This window comes from Dasypus novemcinctus, chromosome 26, assembly GCF_030445035.2.
Source record: "Dasypus novemcinctus isolate mDasNov1 chromosome 26, mDasNov1.1.hap2, whole genome shotgun sequence".
Classification (NCBI taxonomy): domain Eukaryota; kingdom Metazoa; phylum Chordata; class Mammalia; order Cingulata; family Dasypodidae; genus Dasypus; species Dasypus novemcinctus.
In genome coordinates this window covers 55,839,542-55,863,962 of record NC_080698.1, presented here as the reverse complement: position 1 = coordinate 55,863,962, position 24,421 = coordinate 55,839,542, and the positions used below count along the sequence as shown (strand labels likewise).

Sequence of the window (24,421 nt, the reverse complement as noted above, 5' to 3'; positions counted from 1 at the left end):
TTGAAATTAAATTATATGCATAGCATACTAAAGTCAAGACAAAACCATAATCAAAATTTTATATTTAGAACTTCAAAGAATCGTAGAACAATGTGTGAGCCTTGATTAGAATATTGTATTACTCTATAAAATTTCCTCAATGGGTATGAATGTTTTCAGGGAACTCCAGAATCATTTTCAGCTTTTAGGACTCGTTTATTTATAACCTAAAACAAAAAAAAAAACAAAGCCCACATATTCCTTGGTCATCCCTAAGGCAATCTGTGCCCCTTTCCAGTTTTTCATTATTTACCATCTAAATATTAAGAACACAGATTGGAGGCAAAATAATAAATGAAATTCAAAAGGAAAAAAAAGAAAGAAAAATCTAAAAGCTTCTCCTATAGCAAAAGTCCAGTAAAACTTAAACTCAGCACCAGGTTCCAAACCTAGTTTCCATTCTGTACACTTTATTTATATATATAAAATATATATAAAAACTTACCTCTTCCTCTAGACCTTTCAATTCCATTTAAAAAAAAAAAAACTCACGCTAAATTATCCTAACATGCATATAAAAGTTCTTCTAAGCACCTGTTATCCTTGAGAAAGATTCCAGATTCTAATATGTCTTTACTCTTCTGTTTCCATACTGACTGAACCTATCTTGACACTTGTGTGGTGAAGGAGTGCTGTGGTGGAGTTATGACTATGAACCTAAAATTTAATTTCCAGACATGACTGCTTTTTAAATATATTATGTTTTCCTAAATATTATATATATTGCAATCCTCTTAAAATCTGTACTGAGAAAGAATAATTCTGAATTTGATAACTAATAAAAACAAAACAAAAGAAAAATCAGTTGGCCATAAACATGAGGGTTGATTTCTGAGCTCTCATTTTGAATCCAGTGGTCCATATGTCTGTTCTTGTTACAGTATCATTCTGTTTTGATTATTGTGGCTTTGTAATAATTTTTTTAATGCTTTATTTATTTATTTCTGCCCCCCCCCACCCCATTGTCTGCTCTCTGTGTCCATTTGCTGTGTGTTCTTCTGTGTCCGCTTGTATTCTTGTCAGCAGTACTGGGAATCTGTGTCTCTTTTTTATTGCATCATCTTGCTGCGTCAGCTCTCCTTGTGTGCAGTGCCACTCCTGGGCAGGCTGCACTTTTTTTCGGGCAAGGCAGCTCTCCTTACGGGGCACATTCCTTGTTCGTGGGGCTCCCCTATGGGGGGGACCCCCCTGCGTGGCATGGCACGCCTTGCATGCATCAGCACTGCGCGTGGACCAGCTCACCACATGGGCCAGGAGGCCTGGGTTTGAACCCTGGACTGCCCATGTGGTAGTGGACTCTCTATCAGTTGAGCCAAATCCGCTTCCCTGTAATACGTTTTAAGATCATAAAGTATGAGTCTTCCAACTTTGTTCTTTTTTTCCAAGATGATTTGGCCATTTAGGGCCCCTTATCCTTCCATTTTAATTTCATGATTGGCTTTTCCACTTCTGTAAAGAAGGTTGTTGGAATTTTAACTGAGGTTGTGTTGAATCTGTAAACCGCTTTGAGTAGAGTTGATATCAAAACAGTATTTAGTCTTCCAGTGCATGAACGTGGAATGTCCTTCCATTTATTGGTCTCTGATTTCATTTAGCATTGTTTTGTAGTTTCTGTGTATAAGTCCTTTACACATTTGGTTAGATTTATTCCTAGATATTTGATTCTTTTAGTTGCTATTGTAAATAGAGTTTCTTTCTTAATTTTTGCCTTCTGATTGTTCATTAATAGAAACACTGCTGATTTTTGGGTGTTGCTCTTGTACTCTACCAGTTCACTGAGTTAATTTATTAGCTTTTAGGAACTTTGTTGTGCCTTTTCCAGAATTTTCTATATATAGGTTCATGTGTTCCTTTCCAAGTTGGATGCCTTTTATTTCTTTTTCTTTCCTAATTGCTCTGGCTAGAACTTCCAGTACATTGTTGAATAACAGTGGGTATCCTTGACTTGTTTTTAATCCTTTTTAAATTTAGATTTATTTTATTATTTATTTCTTTTCCCTTCCCCTCCCCCACCCCGTGGTCCACTCTCTGTGTCCATTCACTGTGTGTTCTTTGTGTCATCAGCTCTCCATGTGTGCGGTGCCACTCCTGGGCAGGCTGTGCTTTTTTTCACGTGGGGCAGCTCTCCTTGCAGGGTGCACTCTGTGCGTGGGACTATCCTACGTGGCACAGCACTCCTTGCACACAGCAGCACTGCTTGTGGGCCAGCTCACCACACAGGTCAGGAGGCCCTGGGGATAGAACCCTGGACCTTGCATATGGTAGGCGGATGCTCTTATCAGTTGAGCCAGATCCACTTCCCTGTTTTTGATCTTAAGAGGGAAAATTTTCAGTCTTTCTCCACTAAGTATGATGTTAGCTGTGGGCTTTTCATATATGCCCATTATCATTTTGAGGAAGTTTCATCTATTCCTAGTGTTCTAAGTGTTTTTATCAAGAAAGGGTGCTGGATTTTGTCAAATACCTTTTTTACATCAATTGTGATGGATGTATTTTTTTCCCATCCTTCTTGTTAATGTGGGTTATTACATTAATTGATTTTCTTATGTTGAACCACCCTTGCATATGTGGGATAAATTCCACTTGATCCTAGTGTATAAATTCTTTTAATGTGCTGTTGGGTTTGGTTTGCTGGTATTTTATTGAAGATTTTTGCATATATAGTCGTAGAAGATAGTGGTCTGTAATTTTTTTATCTTGTGATATCTTTATTTGCTTTGGTAGGAGGGTGATGTTGGTCTCATAAAATGAATTAGAGTGTTCCTTTGTCTCTAATTTCTTGGAAGAGTTTGAGCAGAATTGGTTTTAATGCCTCAATTGTATATGCAAACACTGTTCCTATGCCCCTTAACTTCCCCAGCTTATTTTGTACTTGTTACAAATTATATCTTTATATGTCAAAACCTTAGATTTATCATTATTTTTTACGCATTTGCATTTTAGCAACTGTGGGAATTAAGAAGCTGAGATATATACTAAACAATACAATACAATAGTACTGGCATTTATAGTAGCCTGAATGGTTACCACAGGTTTTTATTTCTTTATGTCCCTTTGAACCAACATCCAGTGCCCTTTCCTTTCAGTCTGAATAGCTCCCTTTAGCACTGCTTGCAGGGCAGGTCTAGTGGTGATGAACTCCCTCAGCTTTTGTTTATCTGGGAATGTCTTAATCTCTTGCTTATTTTTGAAAGAAAGACTCACTGGACACAACATTCTTGGTTGGCAATTGTTTTCTCTGAGCATTTTAAGTATTTTAACCCATCGCCTTTTTGCTTCTCTGGTTTCTGATGAGAAATCAGCACTTAATTTAATTGGGACTCCCTTGTTCATAACATGTTCTTTTTCTCTTGCAGCTTCTAGAACTCTCTCCTTGTCCTTTGCATTCGACACTTTGACTAGTGTGTGTTAGGGCATACTTTCCTTTAGGTTTATCCTGTTGGTGCTCTCTGGGCTTTTTGGATATGCATATTCATGTCTTTTGCTAAGTTTTGGAAGTTCTCTGTCATTATTTCTTTAAATATTCCTTCTGCCCCTTTCTCTCTTTTTTTTCCTTCTGGGACTCCTGTCATAATGTGTGTTGTGGTATGCTTGATGGTGTCCCACAGGCCTTTTAGACTATTTTCGTTCTTTATAATTCTTTTTTCTTTCTGCTCCTCAGCTTGACTCATTACAAGTGTCTTGTCTTTCAAGTTCATGGATTCTTTCTCCTGCCAGCTCCATTCTACTCTTGAAACCCTCCTGGGAATTTTTCATTTCAGTTATTGTAATCTTCAGCTCCAGTAGTTCTATTTGATTCTTTGTTAAAACTTCTCTCTCTCTGTTGAGATTCTCATATTGTTCATTCGTTGATTTCCTGGCATCCTGTGGTTCTTTCTGTGTATTTTCTTTCATTTCCTTGAGCATATTGATTGTTTTTCTGATATCCTTTTTGTTCTTTATCTGTATTTTCCTTCTTCTCCTTGAGCATATTGAAGATCATTTCCTGAAAGTCTTTGTCCTGTACTTGTGTACTCTTTACCAAGTTTCCCCAGTAGTAACAATTTTAAAAACTATGTACTGCTTCACAACCAGGATACTGATATTGATACACTCAAGATACAGGACATGCACATCACTTCAGGGATACCTTGTATTACTTTTTTATGAACACTCCCAATTTCCTGCCATTATGAAAAGAGTTCTTATGAATGTTATGGATGTTCTTATGCAAAGAAGTTTTCCTTTCTCTGAAGTAAATGCCCAATAGTGCAATTGAAAGTACTTTATTTTAGTGTTTCTCCTTTCAAGTACCAAATTGCAATTCAGCCAACAGAAGACCATAATACATTGAAACCTAAATAACTAATTTTATTTTTATTGTCTAGTTATTCTTTTTTTCCTTTTTTCCTTTCCAGTGATGACCTCTTTTCTCTGCCTTATTGCCCTGGCAAAACATTAGTAGTGGGTGCGTCTTATGTAGCTCTGGAATGTGCAGGATTCCTCGCCGGCATCGGCTTAGATGTCACAGTTATGGTGCGCTCCATCCTTCTCCGCGGCTTTGATCAAGAAATGGCGGAGAAAGTGGGTTCTTACATGGAACAACATGGTGTTACGTTCTTAAGAAAATTTGTACCTGTGATGGTAAGTCTGTCCTTTGCAGTTCCTTTCCTTTTCTTTTTTTTTTAATTCTCTTTATTTAACCTTTTATTTTAGTCCTTTCTATGTAATTTCATTAAATAAATAAACTAGCTTGTCCTCAATAGGAAACCTTAAAGATAGTGTTTCTGTCCTCACATCTACAAACTGACTTGCCTTTGTCCGTATCGTCCCCGCCCCGCCCCCGGTGATGGAAGAGGTGAGCTGTCCTTGCTCCTCGCAGAGGTGGGTTCCCTCTTCTCTACCCCTTTCTCTCTCCTTCTCTTGCTTTTCAAGGTCTCATCATTTTCAGTTACTCTTTCTTTCCTCTGCTTAAATCTGACAAGTATCCCTAATCTTTAAACAAATAGTCTGTCCCTTGATCCTCCTGTCTTTCTGGCTGGGTCCCCATTTTCCTTTTTCCCTTCACAGACCACTTCTATATATGCTGTTCCAATTTCTCGCCTCCCATTTCACCTGTCCTCCAACGCTTAGTTGCCTCCATCCCTGCCCCTCCTTTTAAACTGCCTGTCGGAGTCTTTAGGAAACTCGCTGATGTTAAATGCAGTGGTGGTCTCTCTGGCCTTATCCTCCTGGGCCTCGCAGTGGCATGTGATGAGATTGACAGTCCTTTCTTTTGAATCATTCTCCTTTCTTGGCTCACATGGCTTCATGGTCTCTGATTCCTTTCTTGCACATCTATTTACCTTGTCGATATCAGTGCACTTTAGTGTCCATTCTGGCCCCTCTTTGCTTCTCTGCACACTCTACCTGGTTGGTCTTTTCTAGGTCCCTAGAAATTTAAAATTGCATATTAGCTCAATGCAAATGACACTCACGTTTATATCTGTTCAGGTATCTCTGCACACGCATTTATACAATTGCCTACTGGATATCTCTACTTGAATTCCTCATATGCATTTCAGATTTAACAAGGCAAAAAAGAACTCTTGATCTTCTACCTAAATATATTTCCTTGCTAATTTTTCTGGCCTATCTCAGTACTCAGTAAGTAGTAGCACCCGTCACACAATTTTATTAAGCCAACATCTAGGAAGCATCTTCATTTCTCCTTTTATGTCACTTCTACTCTCAACTAATCCATTAATCCATCTCTGCTTCCAAGTTGTATTTTGTCCCAGTCCTCTCTTAGTTATCTCTGTTAGTTTCTAGACCTTAAATGCATATACACATAAACACATTCATGTGTAACACATAAAGGTATATGTATACCCCTTTGATCCATTTATTTTGTTACCTTTAGATAGAATCACTACATTATTTATCCTTATTAGATTCAACAGTTGGAGAAAGGTTCACCTGGAAAGCTGAAAGTTGTGGCGAAGTCCACTGAAGGATCAGAAACGATTGAAGGAGTATATAACACGGTAGGTTTTTATTTTATAAACACTTAGTGCTTAAATGTACTCATAAATTAGCACAGATAAAGATTTTGCAAAAATTATAGCAGGCTTAGCTTTTTTTATTGTGAGAGTGTAATAAATATGGAAGAGAGTTGGGCTGCTGGCATTTGACAGTTTTCACTTGTGTGTGTGTGTGTAGCTATGTAGAGAATAAAAGCTGGAAGCATGTTTACCTAACTCTTATTCGTCCTTACTTCTGGGGAATTAAGTATTTTATGCATTTCTGCATTTGAATTCATTTTGCAGTAAGCATTGAGTACATTATGTAATGAAAAAGAACAATAAATACATTTTCATTTTAAAAAACAAACAATACAAAATACCACAATGAATAGTCCATGGAATATTTTCAGTGGCAACACTTCTTCTTTAAGCTGATACTTGGTGTCAGCAAGTCTTTTGTAAATTATAGTTTATAGTTTAACCACTAAACTATATGTTTATGTTTTATACACTCTTATAGACATGATGCTTTCCACAATTAAAAAAGTAAACATAATGAAAAAGGATCAGCAAAGTCAAAAAAATAAAGCAAAACTAAAAAATGAACCAAAATCTGTTGGGGATTTTGATGAAAATTGCATTAGCTATATAGATCAATTGGAAATAATAGACTTTGCATTTTCAGTCTTCTGCTCCGTGAACATGGTATGGATCTACATTAATTTAGATCATCTTTAATGATTCTCAGAAAAGTTTAACAAATTTTGCCATGGAGATCAGAACATCTTCTGTAATATTTATTCCTAAGTACTTCATGTATTTTATGCAGTTATAAATGGTATTTTTTTGAAAATGTCATTGCCTTTAACTGCTGCTGGTGTATAGAAATGCTGTCGTTTTTTGTGTATTGACTTAATATTCAGTAATCTTGCTAAACTCTCATTTAATAAGTTATCCTTGGATTATTTTAGATTCATTGTACACATTTATAAAGTTTGGGCATATGGTCTTGTTTCTTCCTTCCCACTGTTTTTCTTTGTTTCTTTCCCCTGCATAAGTGTACTAGCTAGGCCCTCCTGTACAGTGTTGACTAGAAACGGCAAGTGCAGACATTCTTCCCTTGTTCTCAACTCAAGAGCACAGTTTTCAGTGTTTCATTGTTAAAGATTGATAGGTTTTTGGTGGATGCTCTTAATCGGGTTAAGGAAATTATTTTCTACTTCTTGCTTGTGAAGTGGCTTTGTTTATTTTAAAATCATGAATGGATATTCAGTTCTAACAATATTTCCTTTCCTGTTGTTGATGATGTAATGATAATGTGTTGAATTACATTAAGTAATTTTGTTTGTGTTTTGGTGTAAATCCAGCTTGGTAGTTGTCCTTTTTATATATTGTTGGACTTGACTTTTTAGGATTTGTACTTCTGTATATTCATGAGTCATTTTGACTTATTATTTTCTTTTTGTATATTGAACTTCTCAGGTCTTGGCATCAAGGTTATTTCCAGCTCATGGAAGAAGTTTGGAGTATGCTCTCTCTTTTTCTTTTCTCTGGAAGCATTTATGTAATAATAGAATTGGTAATTGAATGTTGGGTAGAATTCACTCATGCAGCCATCTGGGCCTAGAATATTTTCTTGCTTAATCGGTTTCCTTAATGGTTTTTTAGGCTTTCTATTTCTTTTTGAGTTATTTTTGAGAAATGATTTTTTTCTAGGAATTGGTCCAATATATTCATAGAGTTGTAAGTTGTTTATTTGTATCGAGGTAAGATTTACACGTCGTGGAATGCACAGGTCTTCAGTGTGCAGGCCAGTCAATTTTGACAAATGCACACATTCCTGTACTCAGTTCTCCTTATGAGCTAACAGCATTTCTGTGAGTCTAAAAAGCTCTCTTGTGCCCTTTCCCAGTCTCTAACTCCCAGTCAGCATACTATAGTTTGGCCTATTCTAGAGGCTACATATAGATGGAATCATACGGTATGTACTTTTTGGCACCTGGCTTTTAAAATTCAGAATACTGTTTTTAGGATTCATCCATGTTGTGTGAATCAGTAGTTAGTTCTTTTATTGCTGAATGTTCATCCCATTTTATGACTATACCAGTTTATCTCTTTTCCCTATAGAGGGACACCTGGACTGTTTTCATTTTGGGCTATTATGATTAATACTGCTTTGGAGATTTTTGGTATAAGCCTTTTTGTTTTACTCATGTTTTCATTTCTCTTAGATTAAAACCTAGAAGTGAAATTGCTTGGTCATAGTTGATATGTGTAACTTTTTTGAGAAACTGCCAGTTTTTAGATGCTTCTATCATTTTATATTTCCACTAGCCATGTGTAAGAGTTTTGGTTGTTCCATATCCTCACCAGCTTTTGAGCTTGTCAGGTTTTTGATTTTAGCCTAGTGAATATGTAGTATCTCATTTTGGTTCCTTCCCCCCTCCCCATGGCTCCTTCATCATTTTGCTCGTTGTTGGTTTTTTTTGCTCATCGTTTTTGCTCGTTGTCTGCTCTTTGTTTTTTCTTTAGGAGGCACTGGGAAACAAACCTGGGACCTACCATGCGGGAGGCAGGCACTCAATTGCTTGAGCCACCTCCACTCCCTGCTTGTTTTTGCTCAGTCTGCTAGTCGTTTTTCTCATTTGTTTTTTCTTTTGATGTTTGCTCATTGCTCGTTGTTTGTCTGTCTTCAGGAGGCACCAGAAACTGAACCCTGGACCTCCCGTGTGGGAGGCAGGCACTCAACTGCTCGAACCATATCTGTTCCCCTAGTTATGGTTTTAATTTGCATTTCTTGGTTGACTAATGATGCTAAATGGTTTTTCATTTGTTTATTGGCTACTCATATATCTTCTCTTATACAGTGTCTGTCCAAATCTTTGTCTATTTTTTTTGGTTGTTCGAATTTTTATTCTTGAATTTTAAGAGTTTTTTATATATCATGGATATAAGTCCTTTGACAGATATATGCATTGTCAATATTTTCTCCCCTTCTGTGACTACCTATTTATTTTTTTAATGGCATCTTTTGATGAACAGTAGTTTTAAGATTTTTTGAAGTCCTTTTTATTGTTTTTTTCTTATGCTTAATGCTTTCTCTGTACTCTAAGAGATCTTTTGCTTACTCAGAGGTCATGTAGATATTCTCCTTTGTTTTATGCCTGAAGCTTTATAGTTTTATATTTTATGGTTAGGTGTGAAGTGAATTTTGAATTAATTTTTGTGTATGGTGTGAGGTAGGAATTGGGGTTCTTTTTCTTCCCTATGGATATCTAACTATTACAGTGCCATTTGTTGAAAAGAGTTCTTTTGCCCTTTGAAAATGCTTTGGTGCTTTTGTTGGTATTATTTGACTGTTCAACTGTGGATCTGTTTCTTCAGTCTCTTTTTCTGTCCCTTTACTATTTCTCTGTCCTCTCACCATACATCATTGTTTTGTAATTGAAGCTGTATAGTAGTAAGTCTTAAATCAGAGTAAGTCCTCCAACTTAGGTAAGTCCCCTGCGTTCCATAAACATTTTCAAAAACCTTATCACGTTCTATTAAAAAAATCTCCTGGGATTTTGATCGGAGTTGTATTGATTCTTTAGGTAAGTTTGTAAGAACTGTTGTCTTAACAATATTGAGTTTTCCAACATATGAACATCAGGTATTTTTTCAGTTATTGAGATATATATTAGTTTCTCTAAGGAATGTTTTTTTCATTTTGCTGGAGAAGTCTTTAACATATTTTGCTGAATTTATCCCTAAGTATTTTGTGTTTTCCTGAGCCCTTGTCAGTAGTATTTTTACTTCAATTTTCAATGTTACTGGTATTATATGGAACAAATGGTTTTGGTGTATTGACCTTTTATTCTGTGACCTTGTTAAATCCACTTACTCATTCCAGTCCTGTATGTCTGGAAATAAAAACAGCCTTGCTTCTTCTTTCCACTCTGCATGGTTTTTTTTTTTTCTGATATATTTTATTTATTTCTTTAATGTATTTTATTCTACCCCCTCTCCCCCCGTTCCCCCCTTTGTCTGCTGTCTGTGTCCGTTTGCTGTGTGTTCTTCTGTGTCTGCTTATATTCTCATTAGGTGACTCTGGGAACCAATCCTGGACCTTCCAGAGTGGGAGAGAGGCGATTACTCTCTTGTGCCATCTCAGCTCCCTGTTTTGCTACGTCTTCTATTTTCCGTCTTCTGTGTCTCTTGTGTCATTTTGCTGCGCCAGCTCTTTGCGTCTGCCAGCACTCCTGTGGTGGGGCAGCTTTCCCGCATGGGGCGGCATTCCCACAAAGGGCAGCACTCCTTCCTGGGGCCCGCATTCCCGCGTGGGCCAGCTCGCTGCGTGGGCCAGCTCGCCCTCACCAGGAGGCCGTGGGCATTGCACCCTGGGCCTCCTATATGGTAGATGGGCGCCCAGTTGGTTGACCCACATCCATTTCCCCCTGCATACTTTTTATTTCTTTTTCTTGCCTTGTTGCACTGGTAAAGATTTCCAGTACAATGTTAAAATTAGACATTTTGAGAGTGGGTATTTTTGTCTTGTTTCAGATCTTAGGGGTTAAGCATTCAATTTTCCACTGTTGTGATGATATAAGCTATAGGCTTTTTACGGATGCCTTTTATCAAGTTGAGGGAGTTTTCTTTTACTCGTAGTGTGCTTAGGATTACTTATTTATTTTTCTCATGTGTGAGTGTTGAATTTTGTCAAATGCTTATTTCACATCTATTCAGAATATTGTTTTTCTCCTTTATTCTCTTGATATGATGTGTTTTTTTGCTTTTTTGTTTTTGTTTTTGTACGTCAAACCAATTTTGCATTTCTGAGACAAACCCCTTGTGGACATGATGAATTATCTTTTTTGTATATTTCTATATTTGATTTACTAATATTTTGTTAAGAATTTTACTTTTGTGATCGTGAGGAATATTGGTCTGTAGTTTTCATTTCTTTTCATGTCCTTGTCTGATTTTTGGTGTTAGAGTTATTTTGGTCTCATAAAAGAAATAGGAAATTGTTCTTTCTGCCTTTATTTTATGGAGGAGTTTGTGTATCATTAGTATTAGTTCCTGCTTAAATGTCTGATAGACCTTATTGAGTGAAGCCATCTATGTCTGGAGTTAATTTATGACAAGTTTATAAATTATGAATTCAGTTTCTTTAATGGATATAGGATTATTGAGATCTTTGTGCAATTTTGGTTAATTGTGTCTTTCAAGAAAATCTGTCCCTTCTAAGCTGTCTAATTTATTGGCATAAGTTCATAGTATTCCATTATTATCCTGTTAATGTCTATAGGTTCTGTAGTGAGGCTCCCTCTTTCATTCCTGCTTTTGGTAATTTGTGGTTTTGATCCTTGTAAATACAGGTTTTGTTGGCAATTGGTCGTGACTCCTGTACCAGGAAAATTGGCTTGGAGAAGATTGGTGTCAAAATCAATGAAAAGTAAGTACATGTGGGATCATTGCATTATTGATGCACAAAGTAAACTTTTGCTATAGCTAACCTCTTGGAAATTCTTACTTCCTTACTAAGATACAAAATTTTAATGCTTTAAATTGATCTTACAGTAAATACTATGCCAGCTCTGTATTACCAATTTCCTTATCAATCAATAATTCTCCATTGTATGCTTAAAAGAGTGATTTTAAAACATAGGTATAGAAATATATTCACCTGTTGTCTGTGATTTAGAGTAAAGTTTCAAATCCTTGTTCAGGCAAGGAGAAATATCCCAAAGCTCTAATTGTGACTGAGGAAAGTATGGAAATGTATTAGGTATCCAGGAAATGTATCTCGTTCCACCAATCAGAAATATGTTCTCTTTTGGAGCCACAAAATCATTGTTATTTTAAAGCTTGTAGATAACTGATAACTGAGGTAGCTTGAATCCTTATAGGGAGTTCTTTTTTTTTTTTTTTTTTTTAAGAAGCAATGCTTCCATAGCCACTTTTTTTTTCTCATTTTTTTGTCTTCATTTTTTTAATGTTACATTAAAAAAAATATGAGGTCCCCATATACCCCCCACCCTCCTCATCCTACTCCTCCTCCCCTCATAACAACAACCTCCTCCATCATCATGAGACAGTCATTGCACTTGGTGAACACATCTCTGAGCACCGCTGCACCTCATGGTCAATGGTCCACATCATAGCCCACACTCCCCTACAGTCCACCCAGTGGGACAGGGAATTTATTAGGTGTACTGTCCTTTTCTCTTGGAATAATGTTAGTCATCCAGCAGTAAACTGTTAGTCATAATATATTTTCTTCCTTTTAAAAAACTAATAGGAGTGGCAAAATTCCGGTAAATGATGTGGAGCAAACCAATGTGCCCCATGTCTACGCCATTGGGGATATCTTGGAGGGCAAACCTGAGCTCACACCAGTAGCTATACAGGCAGGCAAGCTGCTAGCTCGGAGACTGTTTGGGGGCCGTTTAGAAAAGGTAAGTTTCTTACTGTTGTCTTTTTGATATAATACCTAGATCAAAATTATGATTTAAGAAATCAGTACAAAGAAAACTTGTGAGCCAGTTTTCCAGGTAAAATGTGTAGTTGGATTACTATACTATCAGTGTTCAATAAATATTTAGGGGTTTCTACTATGTGCAGATGTAGTGTTGGTTGATAGACAAAGAACTGGCTGCGATTCCAGCCCTAAAGGGCTTGCAGAGTAGGTGGAGGCATGAGTCACACATGCACAGAACTAGTCATACTACAGAATGAGATCATGGGCCAGAGAGTGCTCTAAGCAAGTTGCTTTAGGGACACAGAGAAAGGAGTACTTACCTCTCCCTAAGGGATAGGAGATGGTTTCATGAATCAACCGCTGTCCCTGTTCCAGAGGAGAAGCAGCACCTGCATGGATCAGGGCATCTGGGCTCCAGCCCTGGGCTTCAGCCCTACTGGCTGTGAACTTAGTCAATCTGTGTATCTTCTTGGAATCTGAGTTTCATCCTCTGCAAAACAAATGGGTGTGAATCCCCTGATTTCTTCTCGTTTATGTTTCATATTTTTTGATCGTGTATTTGGGATGGGCTTGGTAGAGTGAGTAATTAGAAAAGCAGGAAGTGAAGGGCTTTTGTGGTAAGTAGATAAACGTGCACGCAGAAATCTGCAGTGCTTGGGTGGTCCTAAGGATGTGGCCAGTCCCTAAGGAGTTCTCAAATGGGGGAAGTACTGTCCCACCCATCAGGAACATCTGTAACGGGAGGAAGGGTCAAAGGGGAGGTGGCACTATGGCCTTGGGTGGGTGGGTGGGAGGAGAGCACGAATGCTAACTATTTGTCCCATACAAAGAAGAATTATCCTTTCCAAAACGCAAATAGCATTTTTGGGTTCAGGTGGGCAGAGCAGTTGGTGATAGGAGTACAATCGGGAATGAGGCTGGAAAATTTTGGTACCAGATCATCAAAAATCTTTGATGCTACAATAATTAGGTATGGCTGTAGACAGTTAAGAACTGTTGAACAAGTTTTCTTCTTCCAGCTTTTTATTTAGAAAGATGCCAAACCACAGAAATATTGAAGGAATAGTAAAATAATTACTCATATTAAACTTTTCAGCCAGATTTCCCTGTTATTAACATTTTGCCATTTTTGTTCTTTTCTTTTTGAATGTTTCTATATATGCACAGATATACTCCCTCCTGCCACAACCCTGAGCTTTCTTAAGGAAGTGGCAGATATTGATGATGTTTTGCCTCTAAATCCTTCAGCATGGATCACCTAAGAACCATAACTTAATCACCGTAACCACAATACCATTGTATCTGAGAAAATCAGCAAAAACGCAATAAAAACTCAATATCCAAATTTCCTCAATTGTCTATTAAGAGAGATAATTTTGATTCAGGATCTGGTCTGGATTCACCCATTACATTTAGCTGGTATAACTCTTAAGTTTCTTTTAATCTGATACAGCCCCCCTGCATTCTTGCCTGCCTCTCTCCTTCCCTCCCTCCCTCTGTCTCTCTCTCATGAAATTGACTTTGATGAATCCAGGCTAATTTTCCTGTAAAATGTCCCACATTTTGAGTTTTTCTCATTGTTTTCTTCTGGCTAGGTTCAGGTTAAGTATTTTTTGGTAAGAACTCTCCATGAGGAGAATTTCTTCAGACAGGTCGCTCTCTATGGTCACGAGTGAAGTTTCTGTGAATAATGATGGATATAACCTTATCTGATGCTTGAAGAAGTTAGTAATGGTAGCTGTGGTGAGGGATGCTATGTCTAGGGTAGGAGAAGCAGAGACCAAAGGTACAGAATAGAAATAAAGGCTACAGGGGGACAGGATGAAGTCAAGTTTCAGGTGGAGGAGATTGTCTAAGATCTGGAGAAATTTTTTAGGTGAAAGGATTGGTGAGTGGAGAACTTTCCAGTTGAGTTTTTCTAATTGATGAAAAACAAGAAACAGAGGCATCTGTTGAGAATGAGGCCTTCATGATCTCTCTGGCCGTATGAGAAGCATAAAGCAGATGGATGCTTAGCTTGACCGAGATTTGCAGACCAGCAAACCTGAAGTGGTCTAAGACCACATGTGACGGAGAAGCACACAGACCTCATGAATTTAGGGATGTCTGGTGGTGGTATTTTGTTTTGATTTTCTTTTGGGTGACAAAGTCAAACTAGGCAAGTAGAGGGAGTTATTCTAAGAACTCGTGGATGCGTTAAGGAGAATTGCACAATAGCTTAGACCAGTAGCCTCACTGAGATTGGAGCTAGAGGTCGGCCTGGGATCAGGGCTGCTCTGGGTCACTCAGCAATGGCAGGAGAGCAGTTTTACATTCTGCTCTTCTTTTAGTGTAACTTGGCTACAGCTCTGCAGTCCTGTTGCTTCTTGCCCTACTATCATCCGCAGCACTCTGTCTTTGCTTCTAATTGATTTTCCTGTCTGAGAGCCAATCTCAAGCCAGTTGGCAGAGGCTGGAGGAACCACCTGCAGTGCTCTGACCAGTGTTGCCTGGAAGGGACTGTGGATGGACACAACGCTCATTGTACCCCCACGTCTCCTCTGCTACCCACACATTGCTTGCCTTCCATAGCTACAGTTGGGGTGACACCTCTGCCAACGTGGCCCACCTTTTATGTACACACTCAGAAAGGCACTCTCTCCTCCCACGCAGGGATGCAGCCCAGAGTCAGGTGCTTTCCCACGGGCAGCTCCAGGAGCTGCTCTAAAAACTGCTTGTCAGTTTCAGAGTCCAGCTCTTCCCGGTGCTGTCCATTCTTGTTCTCCCTTAGCCTGATGAGGGTTCCAAAGGCGGTTTGTCCTAACCACAGGGCTTTGACAATTACCCACAGTCTTTCTGCCCCTGTCCCCCCCGCCTCCACCATTTTCCCTGGAGAGTCAAGGAGATCACTCAGTCCAAGACTGCCGAGTGGTATGAAATGGCCAAGGGGGTGTCTCAGCTTCCAGTGTGGTAAAATCGCTATTGGCTACTGGTGGAGTGCTCCAGGAGAGACAGTCGGAATCATAGGGGTGTGGAGAGTGTCTTCAGGGGCACCTGAATGGCACCACCTTTGCCGGTTCCTCCAGGTTTTCCGACTTCTGAGTTTTGGCTCAGGGAGAGCCAAGCCCTTTTGTCCCTCGTTGGCCAGCGTGGGGACTCACTGCCCTTGTGTCAGGTGCTCAACCCCGGTCTCATGTCGCGTAACTTATGACTGCCCTGAGGTTTCTGATGCTGTAAGAGTCAGTTAACACTGAACGGGATGGATGCGTTTTCCTTTTAAAAATGTATGTGCCATAGATTTTGCTAGAAAATGTACCACCAAGTAAAGTAACGACATTTTTCTTTCAGTGTGATTACATTAACGTCCCAACTGTGGTGTTTACGCCTTTGGAATATGGATGCTGTGGATTACCTGAAGAGAAAGCGATGGAAATTTATAAAAAAGAGAATCTAGATGTAAGCTCATTTTTTATTAGTTTATGTTCCATGCATTTCTCTTTCAATCAGTCATTTTTCTTCACCGTCACTTTTGATTGTGTTGTTTTGCCAGTTGTTTTAGTGGTTATATTATAGGACATCATTTTCCAATTTTAGGAGAATTAGAAGTTAAATAATTTAAACCCTGTCACTTTAGCGAACTAATAACAAGAAGACACTTGAAGCAAGAGGGAGTTATAATGTATGAATTGGGACTTTGGAGTTACAAATAACAGGCGACTACTTGAGCAAGCTTATGTAAGAATCAGAGTGTTATAGGATCTTTTGAGACTCCAACGTAGGAATATATCAGCGACTTGAGGAAGGGACAAGACCCAGGCACTGGAAGATCATCTCAACCTTTTCTTTTTCTTTTTTTTAAAAAAAAGATTTATTTATTTATTTCTCTCCCCTCCCCCCCAGCCGGGTTGTCTCTTCTCTGTGTCTGTTTGCTGTGTCTTCTTTGTCCGCTTCTGTTGTTGTCAGCAGCACAGGAATCTGTGTTTCTTTTCATTGCGTCATCTTGTTGTGTCAGCTGAATGTGCGGTGCCATTCCTGGGCAGGCTGCACTTTCTTTTGCGCTGGGCACCTCTCCTTACAGGGTGCACTCCTTGCGCGTGGGGCTCCCCTACATAAGGGACACCCCTGTGTGGCACGGCACTCCTTGTGCGCATCAGCACTGCGCATGGGCCAGCTGCACACGGGTCAAGGAGGCCCGGGGTTTGAACCGTGGACCTCCCATGTGGTAGACGGACGCCCTAACCACTGGGCCAAGTCCACTGCCTCAACCTTTTCTTAATCTCTTACTTTTGCTTGGGATTTATGTATCTATTTATGTGAGTGCACAGTTCATTTGTCTCTCTCTGCAGACAGATTTTTATTTTCCCTTGGAAGGCATATACTAGCCAAAATATGGCCTTTCTTCAGCTCCCAATTTTATCCAATAGTTGTGATCTTTGGAGGCTCTGATTTGACTCACTGTTTCTCAACTGCACTTCCAAATTAGATGAGAGGATGTTTGGTCTGAGTTGGGTCAGATATTCACCCACTTCCACTCGGCACAGTTGGCAGGTCAGGCTGCGTTGGTGTGTTTCTGGGGACCCACACTGGCCAGTGGACCGTTCCCCTGGTTGTGTCAGCTTTTGTGGGCTTTACAGAATCCTGAAAAGATGTCCTGCACACACGCGTCTTTCCACCAGTCCATCGTGCCCTCCACGCCCCACCACCGTAACAACTTCATAAATATTTTCTTTCAATTTATTTTGATGGGTGGTTTGATTAGCTTTCCTGCCCCCTCCCTCCTAATATTGAGGGAATAGGGAGAAATAAAGAGTTGGAGTAGTAACAGTACTCTTGAAATCTCAGTTCTCTCCCTTGAAGGCACTTTAATTGTACTGTTTATCACAAGGAATTCTTTCAAACCATAGCACTGATACTCGCTAGTTAAATGGCCATCCATGACTTATTAAAACTCCTCTTTACATCTTTGGTATTGGGGAAAATGTATGACTGAACTTTACAACATGATTTTAGATGGTTGTCTTCAAAAAGAAAGTGATGTTTTAGAGGCCATTATTTGATCGGTATTTATAATTCTTGTAATGATGAGCCATTCTTTTTGCAGTGATGGATTTTTACTTGGGTTTTGGAAAATTCATGGTACTAATTATGGATTTAATACTTAGTGCTAAAACTTTTTGGAATTAATGGGAAATTAAGATAGAAAGGTAGGCACATGAGAGGAAGACTAGAAGGGATATCTTCAAAGGAAAGCCGTTCCTCATATTTGTGGGATTACTGTAAGATCTTTTTCCTAAGGTTTAGTTGCAGATCAACTAAAAAAAAATTTTTTTTTTGCACTTTAGCAGGACTGAAAATTTGATCTGTTAATAGCTTTAGAAATTCCTATTAAAAAAGGATTTGAGAAAGTGTCTCAAAAATACCTATATAATTTTTGTAAGTGAGGAAATAAAGGTAAAAAGAAAATGAGGATAGAAAAAAGATAGTGCTAGAAGGGTTAATCTCTTGGCTTACAAAATTGAAGTCCTGTAGACCTTTTTGGGATTAAGCCAAAAACTTGTCTCTAAATTTCCTATGACTTAACTCAAAGAGGGAAGAACAGAAATATTTCTTCATGGTCTGATAAAAGGGACATTGTGATATGGTAAATAACAACCTTAACGTATCGCTTAGGTAAATATAATAATGGGTTTTATGGAATTGTTTCTTATTAGATCCAGAAATACAGTCTCATGGCATAATGTCAAAGTAGAGTATCACTTAAAAAAGTAAAGTCATTCTGGAATGACTAACAGTTAGTTCTAATAGATCTCTGGTGGCCTGACTTAATACAAAGTTTTGAGTGTCTGGAGCCAAGGTTTTAACCTGTTTTAGTATGGATTCCTTTGAGAATCTAATGAAATCTGTGGCCCCCAAGAAAAAGGGAAAAACCCTGAGGCTGTTCCTGAGAGACATTCTTCATTACTCCCCCATGGTCATCACCAGTAGCCATCTCAGCAGCCAGTCCCATCACTGTCGTTCAGAATGCGTCGGGTGTTCTACGTCTGTCCACCTCTGCCCTCACCACGTTCCACTCCACTGCTTTAGCTTGCTTTCTAGTCTCTCTACTTCCCTCTCAACCCCCTCCAATCCAGTCTTTACATAGCAACCAGAAAGAGTGTTTAAAAATACAAATAGCTTATACCATCCCCTGATTACAACTCTTGCGTGATTTTGTGTTGTTTTTCGGATACAGCCTGAGCTGCTTACTGTGAGCTCTAAAGAGGCATCTGTGCTTGACTGTTTATGCTTATAAGGCCAGTCACCGAGGTCTACTATTTGTCCCAGAAACTCACCAGGTTCTTTCTTGTGGCAGAGTCTTTGTGCATCTAGTGTCCTTTGCTTGCACTGTGATGCTTGAAAACTGCAGGCTGATCATCACTACTGTCCACGCTGGGGAGAATGCTACCCAAAGGAGACAGACCGAAGAAATAGTGTTCCTCCCCAGGCAGTCCCTTCACACCTGATACTGCCACTTGAGAGAAAAGAAGCAGGGAGAAAGGAAGATGCCAGGATTTCTCCTGAATAAAAAGCCCAGGCTTTTGTCCCAGTGAGCACTTGTTGCATGGAAGGAGGGAGCAGGAGAATCATACTCAGACACTGATCATTAAGGACAAATCGAGAAATCAAATCAACATGTCACTGAACTAACAATGCATTGGAAACATAAACAGATGACTGAAAATAATTATTTTCTTTAAAAATATATGTGGTATAAATATTATGTGAATAAAATAGGAAAGGCTGAGATAATTTTATTTTAATGCAGAGGAACAAAAGCGAAAGATAATAGACACGGGCAGTAAAGATAACCCAACGTAAGTGTAATCCATACCCCTTAGCAGAAACTCTAACAGATGGGACAGAAGTAGTATTCAGAAATACCGTAGAATAAAATATCCCTAATATCAAAGAGGAACTTAATCTGCAGATTGAGATAACATACCTTATTCTTGGAGAAATTGGTATAGAATCATTAACACAGACATGACCTAGGTAACTTACTGTTCCTTAGGAATCCAGGCAGAGAAAGCTAGTCATCTACAATGGGAAAAGAATCAGGCTGTCCTCAGGTTTTTCCATAGCAGCATTCAATGCCAAAAGCAATAGAGCAATCTTTCTACACTTTCTAGGGAAGAGGGTATATTTTTAAAAATTAAACCCTTGGGAAGCGGACTTGGTGCAGTGGTTAGGGCGTCCGTCTACCACATGGGAGGTCCGCGGTTCAAACCCTGGGCCTCCTTGACCCGTGTGCTGCTGGCCCACGCACAGTGCTGATGCGCACAAGGGGTGCCCTGCCATGCAGGGGTGTCCCCCGCGTAGGGGAGCCCAGTGCGCAAGGAGTGCACCCCGTAAGGAGAGCCGCCCAGCGTGAAAGAAAGTACAGCCTGCCTAAGAATGGCGCTGCCCACACGGAGAGCTGACACAACAAGATGATGCAACAAAAAGAAACAGATTCCCATGCCGCTGACAACAGAGGCGGACAAAGAAGACGATGCAGCAAATAGACACAGAGAACAGACAACTGGGGTGGAGGGGGGGAGGGGAGAGAAATAAATAAATAAATCTTAAAAAAAAAAGTAAACCCTCAAAGATGGGGAGGAGAGAAGAGGAAACAAACATCAGTGAAATTTTGGAAACAGAAGAAGCAGATGAATGGTCAAACCCAGCAGATAAAAAAAATGTTTCTAAGCAGGTATGGTAAAGTCAAGAACCAACCTGACTTCACATCGAAGTCATCAACAGGCTTGAGAATTGGTGATACTGCCTACCTCTGGAGGAGAAATTGGGGGATCTGTGTGGGAAGCTAAGAAAAAATAGACTGTTTAAAAGTCCATTTAAGAAACAGTGAGGTCCCCACCTCCCACCACTCTACAGAGTACTCTCCCCTCCCTGGCAAATGTCTGGAAGGCTGTTTTCTAGAGAGGATTAAACAGATCTCTTGACTGGGGTCACTAGGAACAATGAAGTCATGGGTGCTATGCCAGCACAGTATTTAGGTGAACCAACATACCCTGAACTCTTGAGACCTCTTTTCCCACTTAGCTTCCAGAACTCTGGCAACCAGCCCTTCACCCTTCTTTCAGCTGGAGATTGTTAGAGTCCTCTTTCTCATGGAACTCTTGACAATCTCATAAGGAAAGACCTAAAAATACTGAGTAAACATCCATAAGTAACCTCCCCAGTTAGATATTCTGACAGTGAAACTTAAATTCAACAAGTCCCAAACACTAGCTCAAAGCTTTCAGATTCTTTTCTTTTTAATTCTTTAAAAATTGAAGTATACTTTCCTTATGGTGGAATTCAGATTTGTATGTGTGTGGGTTCTATGAGTTCAGACAAACACAGTTAGAAAATCATCACTAGAGTAAAGATATAGAACAGTTCCATCACCCCAAAATCAAACATCTTTTAATTCCAACATTTAATATGAGCAGACAGTCAAAGATTATCAAACTTGAAAGAAGCAGGGACTAAGTAAATATCCTAAAAGATGTTTTATAATCCCATACTAAGAGTAGGATATACTATCAAGAGTAATGTTCAGAGAATCAGAAGACAACTATTGAAAATATATGATACGGTAGCAGAAATTAAAAACCCAATGTAGGCGGCGGACTTGGCCCAGTGGTTAGGGCGTCCATCTACCACATGGGAGGTCTGCAGTTCACACCCTGGGCCTCCCTGACCCCTGTGGAGCTGGCCCATGCGCAGTGCTGATGCGTGCAAGGAGTGCCGTGCCACACAGGGGTGTCCCCTGCATAGGGGAGCCCCACAAGCAAGGAGTGCACCCCATAAGGAGAGCCGCCCAGCGCGAAAGAAAGTGCAGCCTGCCCAGGAATGGCGCCGCACACATGGAGAGCTGACACAAGATGACACAACAAAAAAAGAAACAGATTCCCGTGCCGCTGGCAACAGAAGCAGACAAAGAAGAAGACGCAGCAAACAGACACAGAGAACAGACAACCAGGGTGGGGTGGGGGAAGGAGAGAAAAGTAAATAAATAAATAAATCTTAAAAAAAAACACAAACAACCCAATGTATGGGCATTAATCACAAAGAAGTTAAGACTAATGTTCACTTTTTGTGTACATGGTTGTTTATAGCAGCTTTATTTATAAAAGCCCAAACTGGAAATCAATTCAGATGTCTTTCAGCAGGTGAATGGGTAAACAAACAGTGGTACTTTCATACCATGGAATTCTGCTTAATAAAAGGTGGTAAATTATTGATACATGAAATAACTTGGATGAATATTCAGGGAATGATGCTCAGTGGTAAATGCTAATCCAAAAGATTTCATACCGTATGATTCAATTTCTGTAATACTCTTGAAATGGTAAAATGATTAAAGAGGAGAAGAGATGAGTGGTTACCAGGGGTTAAGGTGGGAGGGAAACTGGGTATGTCTATAAGAGAGCAACATGAGGGCTGTGGAATGAATTGGGTAATGGGCAGAGGCCAGAGGAATGTTGAGAAGCATGATAGAAATAGCTTAGATTGCCTTGAAGTAGTGTTGAGAAGGGCTCAGAAGGAAACGAGCATGTTACTAGGGACTGGAAGATAGGCGACCCATGTTATATAGTGGCATTGAATTTGGCTGAATTATGTTCTGCCGTTGTGTGGAAAACGGAACCTGTAAGCAATGAATTGGGATATTTAGCTGAGATTTCCAAGCAGTGTTACTGTTGGTAAAAAGTGAGAGGAAAGAACTGTTAAGGAAAAAGGAACCAGCATTTGATCTGATTTGGGAGGTTCTTGGCCTATCCAGAGTGCCAAGGATGATAAAATCAGGAAAGTTGCTGTTGGAAAAGGGTGCTATGGAGGTATGGCTAGACCATTTTTGCTGAAGAGATTAGGTATGTGACTCATGGATCCACTCATCCACCTCAGCAGAAACTCGGGCTAGAGATGGGGTTATGTAGGAAAGATCTATGGAGGGCCCTCTTGCCTAAAGACGTGGATCCCCTGCATATGTGGGACACCCACAAAATTTTTAAGAATGCTGCATCAGCAGAAAAGAAACTGCCAATTTGGACTAAAGAGGGTAGAGACAAGATGAATTGAAAGAGGGTTGACAGACTTCCAAAATTTGACAGGATGGAAGTGAGCTGATGGAGATAATGAGCTGCAAACATACGCTACCTTTCAAGAGATGTAAGAATGACTGAGGGCAGAGCCTGGGCATGGAGGTCAGGTGGAGCTCTGTAGACCAGGGGGCAGAGCTGCAGCCACTGAGGATTGTTCTCAGGCCTTAAAAGCTAATGGGATTTGCCCTGCTGGAGTTCAGATTTGCTTGGGACCTATGACTCCTTTTTCCTTACCATTTCTTCCTTTTGTTAATGGGAATGTTTATCCTATGGAGAGAAATCCTGGCCCAGAATGGATTATACCAGAGTCTCACCCATATCTGGTTCAGAAGATTATGATGATGAAATTTGGGACTTTTGAGGTGAGGTACTGAGATGAGATCAGTGTTGGTACAGTAATGGGTTGAGCCTTTGGGAATGTTAGGATATTCTTTTCATGTGGGGGGATGTGAATTATTTGGGGTCAAGAGGACAGATTGAATGGTGGCCCCCTGTTTCAGTTTGCTAAAGGCTGCCAAGGCAATATACCAGAAATGGATCAGCTTTTACATTGGGGATTTACTAACTTAAAAAGCCTAGAGTTCCGAGACTGAGAACAACGTCCAAGTCAAGGCATTAGGCGAAGTGCTCTCCTCAAAGATTGGCTGCCAGCAATCCTGGGCTTCTGCCCCTGTGGCAAGGCACAGTGGCAGCGTCTGCCAGTCTCTGCCTTCTCCTCTGGGCTCCATTGCTTTCAGCTTCTGGCTGCTCTGTCTGTGGCCTTCTCTCTCCCAGGTTCTGTTGATTTCAGCTTCTTACTCTTGTGGCTTTCTCTCTTAGCTTTTGTGAGCTCCTCTCTCTGTTCCTTTGTGCTCCACTGACTCCAGCCTCCGGCCTCCAGGACCCTCTCTCTCAGTCTCTGAGGGTTTCTGTCTCTGTCTGTGGCCTTTTCTCTCTGTATATTCATCCCATTTAGAAAAGATTCCAGTTAGAGGATTAGGACCCACCCTAGGCCATGCCTTACTGAAGTGATCTAATCAAATGGTCCATAACTGATCTGATCCAATCAAAGCACCCCCCCAACAATAGGTACACACCCACAGGAATGGATCAAACGTAATTTTCTGGGGTCGACAAAAGACTCAAATTACCACATCTCTCAAAAGATAAGTCCATATTCTAAACCCCGGAACTGGAAATTTGTGAGTATGACCTTATTTGGGGAAAGGGTCTCAGCAGATGAAAATCGGTAAGAATCTGTAGACGAGCTCATCCTGGATCATCTGGGTGGATCCTCAATCCAGTGACAGAAGAGACAGAAGAGGCAGGGAATGGACGATGCAGCCTCAAACCAAGGTGCAACTGGAGCCCCAGAAGCTGGAGGAGGCAAGGAGGGTCCCCCCGTAGGGCCTCTGGAAGGAGTGCTGTCCTGCCAGCTCCTTGGTTTCTGACTTCAAGCCTCCAGAACTGTGGGAAAATAATTGTTTCAAGCCACCAAGTTTGTGGTAATTTTTTAAGTGGCCCTTGCAAAATATTTTATCTTCCTTGTGGGCATTGTGGTTTTGATTTGTGTTCTCCTGTTTGAGAATCTGTTTGTAGGTTTATTGGCTATTTCTATATCTTCTTTGGAGGATCTCTTTAGATCCTTTACCCATTTTACCAGAGATCTGATTTCTGAATATTTTTCCCATTCTGTAAGGACTAAAGTTTTTTATTTTGTTAAAGTCCAATTTATCTTTTTAAAATATGTCGTGTGGCTTTTGCTGGCATATCTAAAAACCCACTTATTAATTCAAGGTTATGAAGATTCATGCCTGTGTTTTTTTCTGAGAATTTAATAGTGTTAGCTC

At 39.9% G+C, this 24,421-nt stretch overlaps 1 protein-coding gene and 1 long non-coding RNA gene across 4 annotated transcripts in view; one reads left to right on the top strand and one right to left on the bottom strand.

Annotated features, from left to right (window-relative positions):
- Positions 1-24,421, top strand: part of TXNRD3 (thioredoxin reductase 3) — a 110,909-nt gene that overhangs the window by 38,989 nt on the left and 47,499 nt on the right. For all 3 annotated transcript variants that reach the window (XR_011647580.1, XR_011647579.1, XM_004449099.5), the window contains exons 9-13: positions 4,437-4,662; positions 5,952-6,044; positions 11,384-11,460; positions 12,307-12,463; positions 15,814-15,921. Coding sequence is in view for 1 of the 3 variants with exons in the window: in XM_004449099.5 (XP_004449156.1) it covers positions 4,437-4,662; positions 5,952-6,044; positions 11,384-11,460; positions 12,307-12,463; positions 15,814-15,921 (661 nt within the window). In the remaining 2 variants the exon portion in view is untranslated. The remainder of the gene's footprint in view (positions 1-4,436; positions 4,663-5,951; positions 6,045-11,383; positions 11,461-12,306; positions 12,464-15,813; positions 15,922-24,421) is intronic.
- LOC131276169 (uncharacterized) overlaps positions 1-24,421 on the bottom strand; it is a 48,770-nt gene that overhangs the window by 12,913 nt on the left and 11,436 nt on the right. Inside the window, exon 2 of the long non-coding RNA XR_009183651.1 lies at positions 12,807-12,976. This is a non-coding gene — a long non-coding RNA (uncharacterized lncRNA). The remainder of the gene's footprint in view (positions 1-12,806; positions 12,977-24,421) is intronic.